This window comes from Pristiophorus japonicus, chromosome 13, assembly GCF_044704955.1.
Source record: "Pristiophorus japonicus isolate sPriJap1 chromosome 13, sPriJap1.hap1, whole genome shotgun sequence".
Lineage (NCBI taxonomy): Eukaryota > Metazoa > Chordata > Chondrichthyes > Pristiophoridae > Pristiophorus > Pristiophorus japonicus.
The window spans coordinates 196293601-196312956 of NC_091989.1; the positions used below are offsets into that span (position 1 = coordinate 196293601).

The 19356-nt window shown below is 50.7% G+C and overlaps 1 protein-coding gene across 2 annotated transcripts in view; it reads left to right on the forward strand.

Moving 5' to 3' along the window:
- Nucleotides 1-17824, forward strand: part of acsf3 (acyl-CoA synthetase family member 3) — a 103456-nt gene extending 85632 nt beyond the window's left edge. For both annotated transcript variants that reach the window (XM_070898361.1, XM_070898362.1), the window contains exons 8-10: nt 15451-15585; nt 16450-16561; nt 17219-17824. In XM_070898361.1, the coding sequence (XP_070754462.1) occupies nt 15451-15585; nt 16450-16561; nt 17219-17345 (374 nt within the window). In that variant the 3' untranslated portion in view covers nt 17346-17824. The remainder of the gene's footprint in view (nt 1-15450; nt 15586-16449; nt 16562-17218) is intronic.
- Nucleotides 17825-19356: the final 1532 nt, after the last annotated feature.

Sequence of the window (19356 nt, forward strand, 5' to 3'; positions counted from 1 at the left end):
CAGCCACCCTACGTTAAAAAAATGCACGCACAGACATCTTCCACCCTTCAGGATCTAGTTCGGGTCCTTCATTGAAACACCTGTGAACTCATCCTTTTTTTGGCGTGGAAGCAAGTCATCCTCGTTTCGAGGGACTGCCTATGATGATGATGAGTCCAATATGAGAGCCACAGACTCTGTCACGTGTGGGACAGATAGTCGTTGCGGGAAGGGGTGGGTGGGATTGGTTTGCCGCACGCTCTTTCCGCTGCCTGCGCTTGGTTTCTGCATGCTCTCAGCGTTGAGACGCGAGATGCTCAGCGCCCTCCCGGATGCACTTCCTCCACTTAGGGCAGTCTTTGACCAGGGACTCCCAGGTGTCAGTGGGGATGTCGCACTATTTCAGGGAGGCTTTGAGGGTGTCCTTGTAACGTTGCTGCTGCCCACCTTGGGCTCATTTGCTGTGATGGAGCTCCGCGTAGACCACTTGTTTTGGGAGTCTCGTTCTGGCATGCGAACTATGTGGCCTGCCCAGCGGAGCTGATCGAGTGTGGTCCGTGCTTCATTGCTGGGGATGTTAGCCTGGACGAGGGCGCTGATGTTGGTGCGTCTGTCCTCCCAGGGAATTTGTAGGATTTTGCGGAGACATCGTTGGTGATATTTCTCCAGCGATTTGAGGTGTCTACTGTACATGGTCCATGTCTCTGAGCCATACAGGAGGGCGGGTATTACTACGGCCCTGTAGACCATGAACTTGGTGGCAGTTTTGAGGGCCTGGTCTTCAAACACTCTTTTCCTCAGGCGGCCGAAGGCTGCACTGGCGCACTCCGAGGCGGTATTGGATCTTGTCGTTGATGCCTGCTCTTGTTGATAGGAGGCTCCCGAGGTAAGGGAAATGGTCCATGTGTCGAGGGCTGCATCGTTGGTCTTGATGACTGGGGGGCAGTGCTGTGCGGCGAGGACAGACTGGTGGAGGACCTTTGTCTTACGGATGTTTAGCGTAAGGCCCATGCTTTCCTGCACCTCAGTAAATACGTCGACTATGTCCTGGAGTTCAGCCTCTATGTGCGCAGACGCAGGTGTTGTCCGCGTACTGTAGCTCAACAACAGAGGTTGGGGTGATCTTGGACGTGGCCTGGAGACAGCATTTAATAAGATCATGGCTGATCTGATCATGAACTCAACTCCACTTCCCTGCCCACTCCCCATAACCCTTTATTCCCTTATTGCTCAAAAATCTGTATCTCCGCCTTAAATATATTCAATGACCCAGCCTCCACAGCTCTCTGGGGCAGAGAATTCCATAGATTCACAACCCTCTGAGAGAAGAAATTCCTCCTCATCTCAGTTTTAAATGGGCGGCTCCTTATTCTGAGACTATGTCGCCTAGTTTTAGTTTCTCCTGAGTGGAAATATTCTCTCTTCATCTACCCTGTCGAGCCCCCTCATTATCTTATATGTTTCGATAAGATCACCTCTCATTCTTCTGAACTCCAACCTACTCAACCTATCTTCATAAGGCAACCCCCTCATCTCCAGAATCAACCTAGTGAACCTTCTCTGAACAGCCTCCAATGCAAGTATATCCTTCCTTAAATACGGAGACCAAAAGTGCATGCAGTATTCCAAGTGTGACCTCACCTATACCCTGTACAGTTGTAGCAGGACTTCTGTGCTTTTATACTCTATCCCCATTGCAATAAAGGCCAACATTCCATTTGCTTTCCTGATTACTTGCTGTACCTGCATGCTAACTTTTTGTGTTTCATGCACAAGGACCCCAGGTCCCTCTGTACTGCAGCTCTTTCAATTTTTCTCCATTTAAATTATAATTTGCTTCTCTATTTTTTCTGCCAAAGTGGATAACCTCACATTTTCCCACATTATACTCCATCTGCCACATTTTTGCCCATTCACTTAGCCTGTTTATATCCCTTTGCAGATTTTTTTTTGTCTTCCTCACAATTTGCTTTCCCACTCATCTTTGTATCATCAGCAAACTTGGCTACATTACACTCAGTCCCTTCATCCAAGTCATTAATATAGATTGTAAATAGTTGAGGCCCCAGCACTGATCTCTGTGGCACCCCACTAGTTACAGTTTGCCGACCGGAAAATGACCCATTTATCCCGACTCTGTTTTCTGTTAGTTAGCCAATCCTCTATCTATGCTAATATATTACCCCTAACTCAGTGAGCTCTTATCTTGTGCAGTAACCTTTTATGTGACACCTTTTGAATGCCTTCTGGAAATCCAAATACATCACATCCACTGGTTCCCCCTTACCCATCCTGCTCGTTACATCCTCAAAGAACTCCAGCAAATTTGTCAAACATAAAATCGTACTGACTCTGCTTGATTGAATTATGCTTTTACAAATGTCCCTATTTCTTATGTTCTTATGAATAGCTGGCACTGTGCGATCACGCTTTAAATGAGCGCACTTGGTATCCTGCCCACTGGTTCATCAGAATATACTGCCCTGGAGGAACAAATAGCTAGAAATAGAATTATCTTGTTGACAGTTTGGAGAACTCGACTTCAAAGGAATCCTGTCTGGCAGTGATCAGTTAATTAGCAAATATGTGCAGTGAGTCAGAACATCACCGGGAAGAGCTGTTTATAGAAGCCCTTGTCAATCGGGGGCACAATCTCGGCACACAGTCTCGGGCACAGTCTCGGCACACAGTCTCAGACACAGTCGCGGGGACACAGTCTCAAATCCACAGTCTCAGACACAATCAATCTCAGAAAATGCCATAAAATCCTCCATCATCATCCCCGGGTATGTCCTGTCCGACTGCAGGACAGACCCACCAGAGGTGGCGGCACGGTTATATACAGTCAGGAGGAAGTAGCCCTGGGAGTCCTCAACATTGACTCCGGATCCCATGAAGTCTCATGGCTTCAGGTCCAGCAAGGGCAAGGAAACCTCCTGCTGATTACCACCTACTGCCCTCCCTCAGTTGATGAATCAGTGCTCCTCCATGTTGAACACCACTTGGAAGAGGCACTGAGAATAACAAGGGCATAGAATGTACTCTGGGTGGGGGACTTCACTGTGCATCACCAAGAATGGCTCAGTAGCACCACCACTGACCGAGCTGGCCGAGTCCTAAAGGACACAGCTGCCAGACTGGGCCTGCAGCAGGTGGCGAAAGAACCAACACGAGGGAAAAACTTGCTTGACCTCGTCCTCACCAATCTACCTGTTGCAGATGCACCTGTCCATGACAGCATTGGTAGCAGTGACCACCGCACAATCATTGTGGAGATGAAGTCCCGTCTTCACACTGAGAACCCCCTCCATCGTGTTGTGTGGGACTACAACCGTGCTAAATGGGATAGATTCAGAACAGATCTAGCAGCTCAAAACTGGGCATCCATGAGGCGCTGTGGGCCATCAGTAGCAGCAGAATTGTATTCCACCACAATATGTAACCTCATGGCCCAGCATCCCTCACCCTACCATGACCATCAGGATCAACCCTGGTTCAATGAGAAGTGTAGAAGAGCACGCCAGGAGCAGCACAAGGTGTACCTAAAAATGAGGTACCAACCTGAGGAAGCTGCAACACAGGACTTGCTAAGCAGCAGAGCGGCATGCTATAGACCGAGCTAATTGATCCCACAATCAACGTATCCAATCAAAACTCTGCAGTCCTGCCACATTCAGTCGTGAATGGTGGTGGGCCATTAAACAACTAACAGGAGGAGGAGGCTTCATGACTATCCCCATCCTCATTGAGGGCGGAGCCCAGCACATGATTGCAAAAGACAGGTCTGAAGCATTTACAACTATCTTCAGCCAGAAGGCCCAAGTGGATGATCCATATCGGCCTCCTCCTGAGGTCCCCACCATCACAGAAGCCAGTCTTCAGCCAATTCGATTCACTCCATGTGATATCAAGAAACGGCTGAACGCACTGAATACAGCAAAGGTAATGGGTCCCAACAACATCCCGGCTGTCATGCTGAAGACTTTTGCTCCAGAATTAACCACACCTCTAGCCAAGCTGTTCCAGTACAGCTACAACATTAGCATCTAACCGACAATGTGGAAAACTGCCCAGATATGCCCTGTCCACAATAGCAAGACAAATCCAATCTGGCTAATTACTGCCACATCAGTCTACTCTCAATCATCAGGAAAGTGATGGAAGGTGTCATAGAATCATATAAGTTTACAGCACGGAAGGAGGCCATCATGTCTGTGCAGGCCAACAAGAGACTATCCAGCCTAATCCCACTTTCCAGCTCTAGTTCAGTAGCCCTGCAGGTTATGGCACTTCAGGTGCACAGCCAAGTACTTTTTAAATGTGGCGAGTGATTTCTAGACCCCCACAATCCTCTGCGTGAAGAAATTTCCCCTCAAATCCCCTCTAAACCTTCTACCAATTACTTTAAATTTATGCCCCCTGGTTGTTGACCTCTCTGCTAAGGGAAATAGGCCCTTTCTATCCACTATCTAGGCCCCTCATAATTTTATACACCTCAATAAGGTCTCCCCTCAGCCTCCTCTGTTCCAACGAAAACAAATCCAGCCTATCTCATCTGTCCTCATAGCTTAAATTCTCCAGTCCTTGCAACATCCTCATAAATCTCCTCTGTACCCTCTCCAGTGCAATCACGTCCTTCCTGTAATGTGGTGAAAACTGCATGCAGTATTCCAGCTGCGGCCTAACCAGTGTTTTATACAGTTCAAGCATAACCCCCCCTGCTCTTGTATTCTATGATACTATAAAGCAGCACTTGCTCACCAATAACCTGCTCACTGATGCCCAGTTTGGGTTCTACCAGGACCATTCGGTTCCAGACCTCATTAAAGCCTTGGTCCAAACATGGACAAAAGAGCTGAAGTCCAGGGGTAAGGTGAGAGTGAATGCCCTTGACATCAAGGAAGCATTTGACAGAGTGTGGCATCAAGGAGCCCGAGTAAAACTGAACTCAGTGGGAATCAGGGGAAAATTCTGCACTGGCTGGAGTCATACCTAGCACAAAGAAAGATGGTTGTTGTTGTTGGAGGTCAAACATCACAGCCGCAGGACATCGCTGCAGATGTTCCTCAGGGCAGTGTCCTCGGCCCAACCATCTTCAGCTGCTTCATCAATGGCCTTCCCTCCATCATAAGGTCAGAAGTGGGGATGTTCGCTGATGACTGCACAGTGTTCAGTTCCATTCACAACTCCCCAGATAATGGAGCAGTCCGTGCCCGCATGCAGCAAGACCTCAACAACATTCAGGCTTGGGCTGATAAGTGGCAAGTAACATTCACGCTACACGTGCCAGGCAATAACTATCTCCACTTGCCATTCAATGGCATTACCATCGCCGAATCCCCCACCATCAACATCCTGGAGATCACCATTGACCAGAAACTGAACCAGCCACATAAATACTGTGACAACAATAGCAAGTCAGAGGCTGGGTATTCTGTGCTGAGTGTCTCACCTCCTGACTCCTCAAAGTCTTTCCACCATCTATAAGGCACAAGTCAGGAGTGTGATGGAATACTGTCCACATGCCTGGATAAGTGCAGCTCCAACAATACTCAAGAAGCTCGACACCATCCAGGACAAAGCATCTTGCTGCTGAAGGTGGTGGATTGGCCGCCCCATCCACCACCTTCAGCATTCACTCTCTCCACCACTGGAGCACCGTGGCTGCAGTGTGTACCATCTACAAGATGCACTGCAGCAATTCGCCAAGGCTTCTTCGGTAGCACCTCCCAAACCCGCGACCTCTAACACCTAGAAGGACAAGGGCAGCAGGCGCATGGGAACACCATCACCTGCAGGTTCCCCTCCAAATCAGACACCATTCTGACTTGGAAGTATTTCGCCAATCTTTCATCGTTGCTGGGTCACAATCCTGGAACTCCCTCCCTAACAGCACTGTGGGAGCACCTTCACCACACGGACTGCAGCGGTTCAAGAAGGCGGCTCACCACCACCTTCTCGAGGGGCAATTAGGGACGGGCAATAAATGCCGGCCTTGACGCCTACATCCTATGGACACATTTTTAACAAGGTACAGTCTCGGGGACGCAGTCTCGGGGACACAAACTCGGGGACACAATCTCGGGGACACAATCTCGGACGCAGTCTCAGACTCAGTCTCAGGGACGCATTGTCAGATGCAGTCTCGGAGATGCAGTGTCAGGGACACAGTCTCAGACACAGTCTCGGGGACGCAGTCTCAGACACAGTCTCGGGGACGCAGTCTCAGACACAGTCTCGGGGACGCAGTCTCAGAAGCAGTCTCGGGGACGCAGTCTCGGGGACGCAGTCTCATGCAGTCTCAGGGACGCAGTCTCAGACACAGTCTCGGGGACGCAGTCTCAGACGCAATCTCAGGGACGCAGTCTCAGACGCAGTCTCGGGGACGCAGTCTCAGACACAGTCTCGGGGACGCAGTCTCGGGGACGCAGTCTCAGACGCAGTCTCGGGGACGCAGTCTCAGACGCAGTTTCGGGGACGCAGTCTCGGACGCAGTCTCAGACACAGTCTCGGGGACGCAGTCTCGGGGACGCAGTCTCAGACGCAGTCTCGGGGACGCAGTGTCGGGGACGCAGTGTCAGACAGTCTCGGGGACGCAGTGTCAGACAGTCTCGGGGACGCAGTCTCAGACGCAGTCTCGGGGACGCAGTCTCAGATGCAGTCTCGGGGACGTAGTGTCGGGGACGCAGTGTCAGACAGTCTCGGGGACGCAGTCTCAGACACAGTCTCGGGGACGCAGTCTCAGACGCAGTCTCGGGGACGCAGTCTCAGAGACGCAATCTCAGGGACGCAGTCTCAGACATAGTCTCGGGGACGCAGTCTCAGACGCAGTCTCAGACGCAGTCTCGGGGACGCAGTCTCAGACGCAGTGTCGGGGACGCAGTCTCAGATGCAGTCTCGGGGACGCAGTCTCAGACAGTCTCGGGGACGCAGTGTCGGGGACGCAGTGTCAGACAGTCTCGGGGACGCAGTCTCAGACACAGTCTCGGGGACGCAGTGTCGGTGACGCAGTGTCAGATGCAGCCTCGGGGACGCAGTGTCAGGGACACAGTCTCAGACGCAGTCTCGGGGACGCAGTCTCAGGGACACAGTCTCAGACACAGTCTCGGGGACGCAGTCTTGGGAACGAAGTCTCAGACGCAATCTCAGACACAGTCTCAGGGACGCAGTGTCACACGCAGTCTCAGACACAGTCTTGGGGACGCAGTTCTGCATTGGAAAAATATTCAAAAATAATTTTGCGCATTTAGAAATGATCTATAATTTTTCACCCTCTGTTCATTTAATTTGATAAAATGTGATATAAACCACAGGTATGTGTGTGTGAGTTTTAGAAGCTCTGTGGGTGTCAGTTGTCAGACTTTACGCCTCATTTCACTGACGTGATGTAGTGAGGCACCTGAGCCAATGGCACCACCTCCCTCTCCTCCCATCCCGCTCCCCCTCATCCCCACCACCTCCTCCTCCCACTCCCCCCCCCCGCCACACTCCCCATCATCCTCCTCTCCTCATCCTCCTCCGCTCTCCCTCTGCTACACTTCCCCTCTCCCTCCTCCCTCTCCTTTCCCCCCCACCCCTCCCCGTCCTACTCCTTCTCCTCCCCTCCCCCTCTTCTTCCTACGCTCCCCCTCCCCCCGTCCCCTGCTGCCCCTCCCCATGCTCCCCCTCCCCCTGCTGCTCCTGCAGTGTGGGGTTCTGCACAGTTGGAGTGCATCAGTCACTGTAGGTGCAACTAGAGCAGAAAGGTTCTAAGGATCTCTGTTTGTTCACTGTATCAATCTTGCTTAATAGCCTGGCCCACGGCTGGCTGAGTGGTGCCGAGATGTATTAATGGAGTGTGTTTCTCAGCAATCGGTCGGGGTGATGTATAATGAAATATTTATGATTTATTCCAGCTAATAAACTGAAATGAAGTGCATGATTCATGCGAGCAGATGGGTTCCGTTGATGCAGCACTCAGTGATGTCTTACAGTCAGATATAGCCCACAACATAAAATATGCAGAAGCTTGTCATTGGCACCGTTCCAAACACTTGGTGAGATTCACGGGACCAAGGGAACCCTCACAATCCGCACAGGCATCCTTGCACCAGGCTGCAGGATCGGCAATGTGAGTCTGCACTGCACTGCCCCGCTCGCCCACCCCGCCTGTCTGCCCCTCCGACAGTGCGGGGCTCCCTCAATACTGCCCCTCCGACAGTGCGGGGCTCCCTCAATACTGCCCCTCCGACAGTGCGGCGCTCCCTCAGTACTGCCCCTCCGACAGTGCGGCGCTCCCTCAATACTGCCCTCCGACAGTGCGGCGCTCCCTCAGTACTGCCCCTCCGACAGTGCGGCGCTCCCTCAGTACTGCCCCTCCGACAGTGCGGCGCTCCCTCAATACTGCCCCTCCGACAGTGCGGTGCTCCCTCAGTACTGCCCCTCCGACAGTGCGGCGCTCCCTCAGTACTGCCCCTCCGACAGAGCGGCGCACTCTCAGTACTGCCCCTCCGACAGTGCGGCGTTCCCTCAGTACTGCCCCTCCCACAGTGCAGCACTCCCTCAGTATTCCCCCTCTGACATTGTGGCGCTCCCTCAGTACTGCCCCTCCGACAGTGCGCCGCTCCCTCAGTACTGCCCCACCCACAATGCAGCACTCCCTCAGTATTGCCCCTCTGATAGTGCGGCGCTCCCTCAGCGCAGTCAGCCTATATCAGGTAGTAATTCCTAGAGTGGGGCTTGAAGCAATGGATTGAGAGTGAGTGGAACCACTTTAATGACTGCCCCTTAATGGGAGTTGTGTTAACTATAGGCAGGGCTGACACTCGGGGCTTTTACTGCTAGACCAAAGACATGTTGCAAGTGAAAGCTGCCATCGTGCCTATCAGAGCTGTTTGCCTTTGAGTTCGGTAACAGTAACCCCAACTTATATTTAATCTTTGACCCATCTCTTCTAGTCTCACCGTTTTCCAGGAACTCAAAACTGTTCATAGAATCAACAACAATAACAACAACTTGTATTTATATAGCGCCTTTAACGTAGTGAAACATTCCAAGGCGCTTCGTAGGAGTGTTATGAGATAAAAAATTTGACACCGAGCCGCATAAGGAGAAATTAGCACAGGTGACCAAAGGCTTGTTCAAATTTTAAGAAGAGTCTTGAAGGAGGAAAGAGAGGTAGAGAGGCGGAGAGGTTTAGAGAGGGAGTTCCAGAGCTTGGGGCCTAGACAACAAAAGGCACGCCCACCAATGGTTGAGCAATTATAATCAGGGTTGCTCAAGAGGGCAGAATTAGAGGAGTGCAGATATCTCGGGGGGTGGGGGGGGGGTTGTGTGGCTGGAGGAGATTACAGAGATAGGGAGGGGCGAGGCCATGGAGGGATTTGTAAACAAGGATGAGAATTTTGAAATCGAGGCGTTGCTTAACCGGAAGCCAATGTAGGTCAGCGAGCTCAGGGGTGATGGGTGAGCGGACCTTGGTGCAATTTAGGACATGGGAAGCCGAGATTTGGATCACCTCTAGTTTACATAGGGTAGAATGTGGGAGGCCAGCCAGGAGTGCATTGGAATAGTCAAGTCTAGAGCTAACAAAGGAATCATAGAAACTTAAAGCACAGAAGGAGGCTATTTCGGCCCATTGTATCCGCGCCGGCCGACAAAGAGCCTAATCGCACTTTCCAGCTCTTGGTCCGTAGCCCTGCAAGTTACGGCACTTCAAGTATTGTTGAGCCTCCTTCGACCGTTTAAAAGCCCGAGCATTAAACACCACAACTTACCTGATCACAGCCAAATTATTTAACTCTTATTCTCTCCTGCACATGTCCTGGTGAATCAATTGTTTCAGTCGCCAACACAATCATTTATTGTATCAGTTGATAAAATCCTAGACACAGATGGAATAATGGATTCTTGTTCCACTCTCCTGCTCAGTTGCAGTCAATGATGTTATTGTCGGAAGAGTAATGCCAGTCTGTGTCTGATCCTGTTAATGGGGAGAGGAGAGTGCCAGTCTGTATTTGATCCTGTTAATGGGGAGAGGAGAGTGCCAGTCTGTGTCTGATCCTGTTAATGGGGAGAGGAGTGTACCAGTCTGTGTCTGATCCTGTTAATGGGGAGAGGAAAGTGCCAGTCTGTGTCTGATCCTGTTAATGGGGAGAGGAGTGTACCAGTCTGTATTTGATCCTTTTAATGGGGAGAGGCGTGTACCAGTTTATGTCTGTTGTATGAGACACCACTGAAGCTGATCAGTGACTGACGATAGGTTTGAGTGGACAGTGAGCTGACTACAGGGCAGATAAGCTGTGCGGTAGAATAGAATCGGAATGTTTCAGCACAGAAGGAGGCCATTCGGCCCAGCCTTACACCGCTTGCTGTTTGTGATTTTGGTGCAATGTACAGCTTGCAGCTCAAAATCTCATACTGAGGACTTGGCCAATATTCACAGCCCTGGATACAGCACAGGCACCAAACATCCTAACCTAGGCTGAGTCTTCAGTGCAGTGCTGAGGGAACCTTGCATTGTTGGAAGGGCCATGTTTTGGGTGACAGGTTAAAGTGGATGTATAAGATCGCATGTTTGTGGAAGAGCAAGGAGGCCTCCCAGAGTCCCGGGCAATATTCATCCCGTAACTAACGGCAACACCAGCAAATCCGATTACACGCTCATATATCTCAATGCAGTTCGTTGGGTCCTGCTGTGCACTCATTGGCTGCAATGCCCTTTAGAATGCTGTATCCCACACCGAGAAATATTCATGGCCAACTTGGCTAAAAGAAAGTGCCTTTCATGACCATCGGATGTCTCAAAGCGTTTTACAGCCAATGAAGTACTTTTTGAAGTGTAGTCACTGTTATAATGTGGAAAACGCGGCAACCAATTTGCGCATAGCAAGCTCCCACAAACAGCAATGTGCTAATGACCAGATAATCTGTTTTAGTGATGTTGATTGGGGGAGAAATATTGGGCAGGACACCGGGGATAACGCCCCTGCTTTTCTTCGAAATAGTGATGACGTGGGATCTTTTACGTCCACCTGAGAGGGCAGACGGGGCCTCGGTTTAATGTCCCATCTGAAAGATGGCACCTCTGACAGTGCAGCGCTCCCTCAGCACTGCACTAGAATGTCAGCTGAGATTTTTTTTTTGCTCAAGTGTCTGGAGTGCGACTTGAACACACACATCTTCTGACTCAGAGGCGAGAGTGCTACCCACTGAGCCACAGCTGACACTTTAGACTGACATATTTTGCAGTAGCCGGACATTTTCATACAGGATCGGTTTCATCCCAAATCTAAACATCATTTAGGTGACCTTACGGACCTCTGCTTCACATGGGACAGGCATAAGTGATGGTCACCCGAATGTTAGCGAGAGGGCTTCAAATGTGCTGCACATTCTGTGAGGGTAATTAGTACCATAAAGGAATAATGATCTTTAATGCACCCTGCTGCCCTCGAGCCCATCACAGTTTGTTTGAGGGATGTTTCACCAGTCCGCACCTCCCTCCCTGTGCCTCATCCAGTTCTTTCCCTCGTTTGACAGATATTTTTCTGCTTCACTGGTAGCTCGCTAATGAAGCCTCTTTTGTTTTGAATGATCCAGCAGCCACGATAACTAAACCGTATGTTGGGGAAGTAATTAACAAGGCACCCTGCATCCTGCTCCCAGCAAGTTACCCAGGCACCTTTCGTCAGGCTGTCTGCATTGTTATCGGAGTTAATCAAACACACATGGGGGAATAGTGTGGTGCAGAATGGCACTGCGGTACATTGGTGGGACTTCATACAAGGTGGCATCAGGGACGGAGCGTTGCAGATAGTAACTACAACATAGGAATCTAACGCGAGATTGAGGGAATTTACCACGGGATTTTGAGACATGGTTTGTTGCGAGTTTAGATGAGGTTAAGAGATGTTATGACCTGGAATGCACTGCCTGAAAGGGCGGTGGAAGCAGATTCAATTATAACGAATTGGATAAATTATCATCATAGACAGTCCCTCGAAATCGAGGAAGACTTGCTTCCACTCTAAAAGTGAGTCCTTAGGTGACTGTACAGTCCAATACGGCAATTACAGTCTCTGTCACAGGTGGGACAGACAGTGGTTGAGGGAAAGGGTGGGTGGGGAGTCTGGTTTGCCGCACGCTCCTCCCGCTGCCTGCGCTTGCTTTCTGCATGCTCTCGGCGACAATACCTGCAGGGGACAAATGTGGGGAAAGAGCAGGGGGGAGTGGGACTAATTGGACAGCTCAACCAAAGAGCCGGCACAGGCACGATGGACTGAATGACGACCTCCTGTGATATATCATTCTGGGATGCGGGGCATAATTTTCAGGCCTCTTGCTCAGCGGAAGCAAGGTAGACTTCTCAAACCCTGTGGGGATCGTTTGGGAAGCTGCGATTCCCAGACCGGATTGTTTGGAAAGTGGAGATTTCCTGTCTGGATTAGAATCATAGAATCTTACAGCAAAGAAGGAGGCCATCGGCCCATCACGCCCGTGCTGGCTCTTGGAAAGAGCTATTCAATTTCGTCCCACATCCCAGCTTTTTCCCCATAACTCTGAAAATTAACCCTCTCTCAATACATGTGCTCCAGATCTTAACAACCCTGTGTGAAAAAATGTCTCATTTCCCCTCTCAGTTCTTTTGCCAATTATTTTTAATCTGTGACCTCTGGTTACTGACCCACGTGCCAGAGGAGCAGTTTCTCCCGACTTGTTCTAAACCTCTCATAGGTCTCCCCTTAACCTTCGCTGCTCTAAGGAGAACAATCCCAGTTCCTCCAATCTCCCTCACCCCTGGTATCATCCTGGTAAATCTCCTCTGTACTGTCCGCAGGGCCTTGACAGCCTTCCTAAAGTGAGGTTCCCAGAATTGGACGCAATATTCCAACTGAGGCCGAACCAGTGATTTGTAAAGATTTAGCAAGATTCCTTGTTTTTATACTCAATGGCTCTATTTACAAAGCCAAGTATCCCATATACTTTCTCACCCGTCTTATCTACTTGCCCCGCCACCTTCAAAGATTTGTGAATATGCACGCCCAGGTCCCTCTGCTCTTGCAGCCCCCCCACCCGGCCCCGACCGCCCCAAATAGTACCATTTAGATTATACTGCCTCTCCATGTTATTCCTCCAAAAGTACACCACTTCACACATCGCATTAAATTGCATCTGCCACGTGTCTGCCCATTTCTCCAGTCTGCCGATGTCCTCGTGAAGTTTACTCCTATCCTGCTCACTATTTACCACATTGACAAGTTTTCTGTCATCTGCAAACATCAAATGTACTCCATATACCCAAGTCTAGGTCCTTTATCTACAACAAGATAAGCAACAGACTTAATAACGCACCCCAAGGGACCCCCACTGCATACTTCCCTCCAGTCAGTATTGTTCGGGAAGCTAAGATTCTCTGTCCCAGATGAGTTGGGAACGCTGTCATTCCCTGTCCGGATGAGTTGGGAATGCTGTCTTAATGCAGGATAGACGAGGCAGTGGCTTCTCTTGTATCGTGGGGTCCTAATCTTTTCCTGGTGATTTAATAGTGACCTCACATAATAATCCCCTGCTCTGAATACATGGTGTTATGCAACGGGAGCTGTCCCAGTGTCCTGGGGTCTATCCCAGTGTCCCTTGGTTGAGGGATAAGTAGAGAAGGGATGGTGAGAGGGATCGAGGGGAATGGAGGAAAGGGATTGGCAAACATTGTGGCTCCTCTCCTCAGATGGTTAACAGCAGCCTGTACACTGCTGACCAGCTCCGATCTCAGAGCTAGCAGCAACTCTTGTGCTGAAGTAAGGGTTTGATTAATCTGCTGCAGAGATGTTGCAAGTTGGATATGTTGGATATATCTGGACAGGGGTCATTTATAATATGGCACTTGGAATATATTAAAACCCAGCTCGCGAGCTGCGCTTAAGAAAATATCAATTTGCAGCCTCCAGCTGCTTTCTAATGACATTTATTTCAATGGACTAGGTGACCCATCCTCCTTTGAGTTTCCTCTGATTAGAGAATTCTACGCACAGTGTCAGCATCGAATGCACAGGCAGCCGGTGCAATCAGCCTGGCTGGGCGCTCCCTGGGGTTTGCTGTTCCGTGGTTTGGGGAGGAGAGCAAGATGGTTTCCACCATTTACTGTCCTGTAACCTTTGATATTGGGCTGCTTTGATTGTTGGGGTCTCACCCATTAACCTGTGGCTCTGCTTTCAACTGCATCCACTTGTCATCTCGCCAGGTGTATAAATCCAGGTACCCAGGCTCCAAGCTGTTTCACACACCCCGCCAAATTGTCTTGTGCCAGGATATGCTTATTCTGTGATAATCCCAGAGTATCCTGTGCTGCATCTCTGTCCCAGTGTCCCGGGGTCTGTCCCAGTGTCCCGGGGTCTGTCCCAGTGTCTGTCCCAGTGTCCCGGTGTCTATCCCAGTGTCCCGGGGTCTGTCCCAGTGTCTGTCCCAGTGTCCCGGTGTCTGGCGCAGTGTCTGCCCCAGTGTCCTGGGATCTATCCCAGTGTCTATCCCAGTGTCCCGGGGTCTATCCCAGTGTCTGTCCCAGTGTCTGTCCCAGTGTCCCGGTGTCTATCCCAGTGTCCCGGGGTCTGTCCCAGTGTCCCGGGGTCTGGCGCAGTGTCTGCCCCAGTGTCCTGGGATCTATCCCACTGTCTATCCCAGTGTCCCGGGGTCTATCCCAGTGTCTGTCCCAGTGTCCCGGGGTCTGTCCCAGTGTCCCGGGGTCTGTCCCAGTGTCTGTCCCAGTGTCCCGGTGTCTATCCCAGTGTCCCGGGGTCTGTCCCAGTGTCTGTCCCAGTGTCCCGGTGTCTGGCGCAGTGTCTGCCCCAGTGTCCCGGGGTCTGTCCCAGTGTCCCGGGGTCTGTCCCAGTGTCCCGGGGTCTGGCGCAGTGTCTGCCCCAGTGTCCTGGGATCTATCCCAGGGTCTATCCCAGTGTCCCGGGGTCTATCCCAGTGTCCCTTGGTTGAGGGTTAAGTAGAGAAGGGATGGTGAGAGGGATCGAGGGGAATGGAGGGAAGGGATTGAGGGTGAGGGGATGGAGGGAAGGGATCGGGGGAATCGAGGGAAGGGATTGGGGCGGGGGGGAGGATGGAAAGAAGGGATGAGGGGAATCGATGTATCAGAAAGGGACAGACTTTATGTTCTCTCTCAGCTTTAACCCACCTCTTTAATCAAGTGACCAATTTTAATAAACTTTTTTTCGTGATTCTCATGCAAAAGTGATGAAAACAAACAGCTTGTGACAACTGAGAGAACAGAACCCAGCAGCATGTCCCGCAGAGGATATGAGGACAGTCTCACTGCCCGTTCCCTCCAATATCTCCTCACATCGAACACGGGAGCTCAGCACTTCATGCACACGGAGATAGACCAGGCATTCGCAGCTCCTGCAAACTCTGCACACTCACACAGGCATGTGCACTTTGCTGCAGTCCAGTGCAGTGACTGTGACTTGGGTTTGTGTTTGTGTTGTGCAGGGGACACGGTGAGGTACAGGGATGGTGTTTACTGGATCCTGGGCCGCACCTCTGTCGACATCATTAAGAGCGGAGGATACAAGATCAGCGCGCTGGACGTTGAGCGCCACCTCCTGGGACACCCTGATATTGCAGGTTAGAATCCTCTGATTAAAATGCAAACCTTTTCAACCGGAGCGATCTTCTGTATTTTAAGTTACCCGTTCCGGTGTGTCAGCCTGGTCACGCCAACTCTGTCACTGTTAACCAGTGTGTCAGCCTTGCTCACTCTCTCACACACACACACAGCCCGACTCACTCTCACAGCAGTGCTCACACATACACACAGCCCTGCTTTCTCTCTCTCTCTCTCTCACACATACACACACAGCCCTCCTCTCTCACACAGCCCTGCTCTCTCTCTCTCACACACACACAGAGCCCTGCTCTCTCTCTCACACACACAGACCTGCTCTCTCTCTCTCTCTCACACACACACACACACTGAGCCCTGCTCTCACACACACATACACACACACATAGCCCTGCTCACTCACACACACACAGACCTGCTCTCTCACACATACACGCACACAGCCCTGCTCACTCTCTCACACACACACAACCCTGCTCACTCTCTCTCACTCACATATACAGCCCTGCTCACTCTCTCTCACACACACACACACACACAGCCCTGCTCACTCTCTCACACACACAGCCCTGCTCTCTCTCTCTCACTCACACACACACAGAGCCCTGCTCACACTCTCTCTCACACACACAAAGCCCTGCTCACACTCTCTCACACACACACAAAGCCCTGCTCACACTCTCTCACACACACACACACACACACACACAGCCCTGCTCACACTCTCTCACACACACACACACAGCCCTGCTCACTCTCTCACACACGCGCACACACACACACACACACACACACAGCCCTGCTCACTCTCTCACACACACACACACACACAGCCCTGCTCACTCACACACTATTTGCCATTTCAGATGTTGCAGTTATCGGTGCCTCTGATATGACCTGGGGTCAGAAGGTGGTGGCAGTTGTCCAACTACAAGAAGGACGTTCGCTGTCGCTGAAGGAGCTGAAAGAATGGGCCAGGTAAGAGGGAGGGTCTGGGAGACACTGAGCTTCAGTTTCAGTGCTCACCAAGAGGCTGAGGTTCTCCTTTCTCTGATGGGGGCTGGTGGCAGTAACGACAGTCTTTCAGTCCCCTGCCACCAGACTGTCTAGCCCCCGCATTGTGTGGGTGTGGGCAGTGTGTGGGTGTGGGCGATGTGTGTGGGTGTGGGCAGTGTGTAAGTGCGGGCAGTGTCTGGGTGTGGGCAGTGTGTGGGTGTGGGCAGTGTGTGAGTGTGGGCGGTGTCTGGGTGTGGGCAGTGTGTGAGTGCGGGCGGTGTCTGGGTGTGGGCGGTGTGTGAGTGTGGGCAGTGTGCGGGCAGTGTGTGGGTGCGGGCGGTGTGTGAGTGCGGGCGCTGTGTGAGTGCGGGCGCTGTGTGAGTGCGGGCGATGTGTGAGTGCGGGCGATGTGTGAGTGCGGGCAGTGTGTGAGTGCGGGCAGTGTGTGGGTGTGGGCAGTGTGTGGGCAGGGTGTGGGCAGTGTGTGGGTGGTGTGTGAGTGCGGGTAGTGTGTGGGTGTGGGCAGTGTGTGAGTGCGGGCGGTGTGTGGGTGGTGTGTGAGTGTGGGCGGTGTGTGGGTGCGGGCGGTGTGTGTTGAGTTGCCAATGTAACGGATTGCCGATTGTATTTTGATTACAGGGATCACATGGCTATGTACAGTCTCCCCACAGAGCTCATCCTCATGGAGGAGATTCCTCGCAACCACATGGGGAAAGTAAACAAGGAAGACCTTCTCAACTGCTTCTACCCGCCGCCCAGCAAATAGGCGGGCGCCTTCCTCCATGTACCAGTTTCCGGGACCTTGCTGCATTCCTGTCACATCACAGCATGCTGAGGGTCCAAAACTCACTCAAATCCCAGCTCAGACTGAACCTTATCCATCACGGCCGGTCGGGGTTGGATAGCAGGTTAATAACATTAATGGGAAAGGATGGACGATCGGAGACAGGAGGAATTGTGTCGGTCCTTTTCCAGTGGAGAGGATGTGTTTCCAGTCCCGTTCTGTGGTCGAGGGTGTAGCACTTTATCCACTGGTCAGCCATCTGGTGTCCAGTTCCAGGTCTGACAGTGTTCTAACTGCCTGGACTAAGGCATTTGTCAGCAAAAGAGATATTTGAAGCATTAGCGATTATTATGATGTCTGTGTCCAATTTCTTGATCTGTTTTTACTTTTTATGTGAGCTCTCCATTAATCTATCGAGAACTCTCTCCATTAAATTAATATTAATTCTCCCTTCCCTTCAATGCAAGACTCTGTCACTGGTTTTGTTTGAGCTGAATTGACAACACGACTTCTGAAAATCTAGGTCGTGCTGAAGAAATGCTATAGGGTTTTTTGAGGAAGTCACTTGGATCGTGGAAGAGGGAAATCCGGTCGACATTGTCTACCTGGTGGTTCAGAAAGCCTTTGATAAGGTTCCTCACACTAGGTTACTTTACAAGATAGAATCTTGTGGCATCAGTAAAAGTGTGAAACGCTGCATTCGGAATTGGTTCCAATCCCGCAGCCAGTTAACGGATGTATTGCAGCTTGAAGACATGTTACTCGTGGTGACCCCCAGGGCTCAGTCCCAGGCCCACTGCTCTTCACCGCCTTCATTCATGACCTGGACGGTGGTGTTGTGTGTATGGTCAGTAAGTTTGCAGGTAACACCAAAATGTGAGCAAGGGTTAAGACGGAAGAGGAGTGCAATCAAATCCCAAGACATTTAGATGTTCAAGGGAAGTGGGCCACACATTGGTAAATGGCGCTTAATTTAGATGAATGTACATAAGAACATAAGAAATAGGAGCAGGAGTCGGCCATACGGCCCCTCGAGCCTGCTCCGCCATTCAATAAGATCATGGCTGATCTGATCATGGACTCAGCTCCACTTCCCCGCCCGCTTCCCATAACCCCTTATCCCCTTATCGTTTAAGAAACTGTCTATTTCTGTCTTAAATTTATTCAATGTCCCAGCTTCCACAGCTCTCTGAGGCAGCGAATTCCACAGATTTACAACCCTCCGAGAGAAGAAATTTCTCCTCATCTCTGTTTTAAATGGGCGGCCCCTTATTCTAAGATTATGCCCTCTAGTTCTAGTCTCCCCCATCAATGGAAACATCCTCTCTGCATCCACATAATCATATACGTTTCGATAAGATCACCTCTCATTCTTCTGAATTCCAATGAGTAGAAGTCCAACCTACTCAACCTTTCCTCATAAGTCAACCCCCTCATCCTCGGAATCAACCTAGTGAACCTTCTCTGAACTGCCTCCAAAGCAAGTATATCCTTTCGTAAATATGGAAACCAAAACTCAGTATTCCAGGTGTGGCCTCACCAATACCCTGTATAACTAGCAAGACTTCCCTGCTTTTATACTCCATCCTCTTTGCAATAAAGGCCAAGATACCATTTGCCTTCCTGATCACTTGCTGTACCTGCATTCTATTCTTTTGTGTTTCATGCACAAGTACCCCCAGGTCCTGCTGTACTGCGGCACTTTGCAATTTTTCTCAATTTAAATAATAACTTGCTCTTTGATTTTTTTTCTGCCAAAGTGCATGACCTCACACTTTCCAACATTATACCCCATCGGCCAAATTTTTGCCCATTCACTTAGCCTATCTATGTCCTTTTGTAGATTTTTTGTGCCCTCCTCACACATTGCTTTTCCTCCCATCTTTGTATCGTCAGAAAACTGGGCTACGTTACACTCAGCCCCTTCTTCCAAGTCGTTAATATAGATTGTAAATAGTTGGGGTCCCAGCACTGATCCCTGCGGCACCCCACT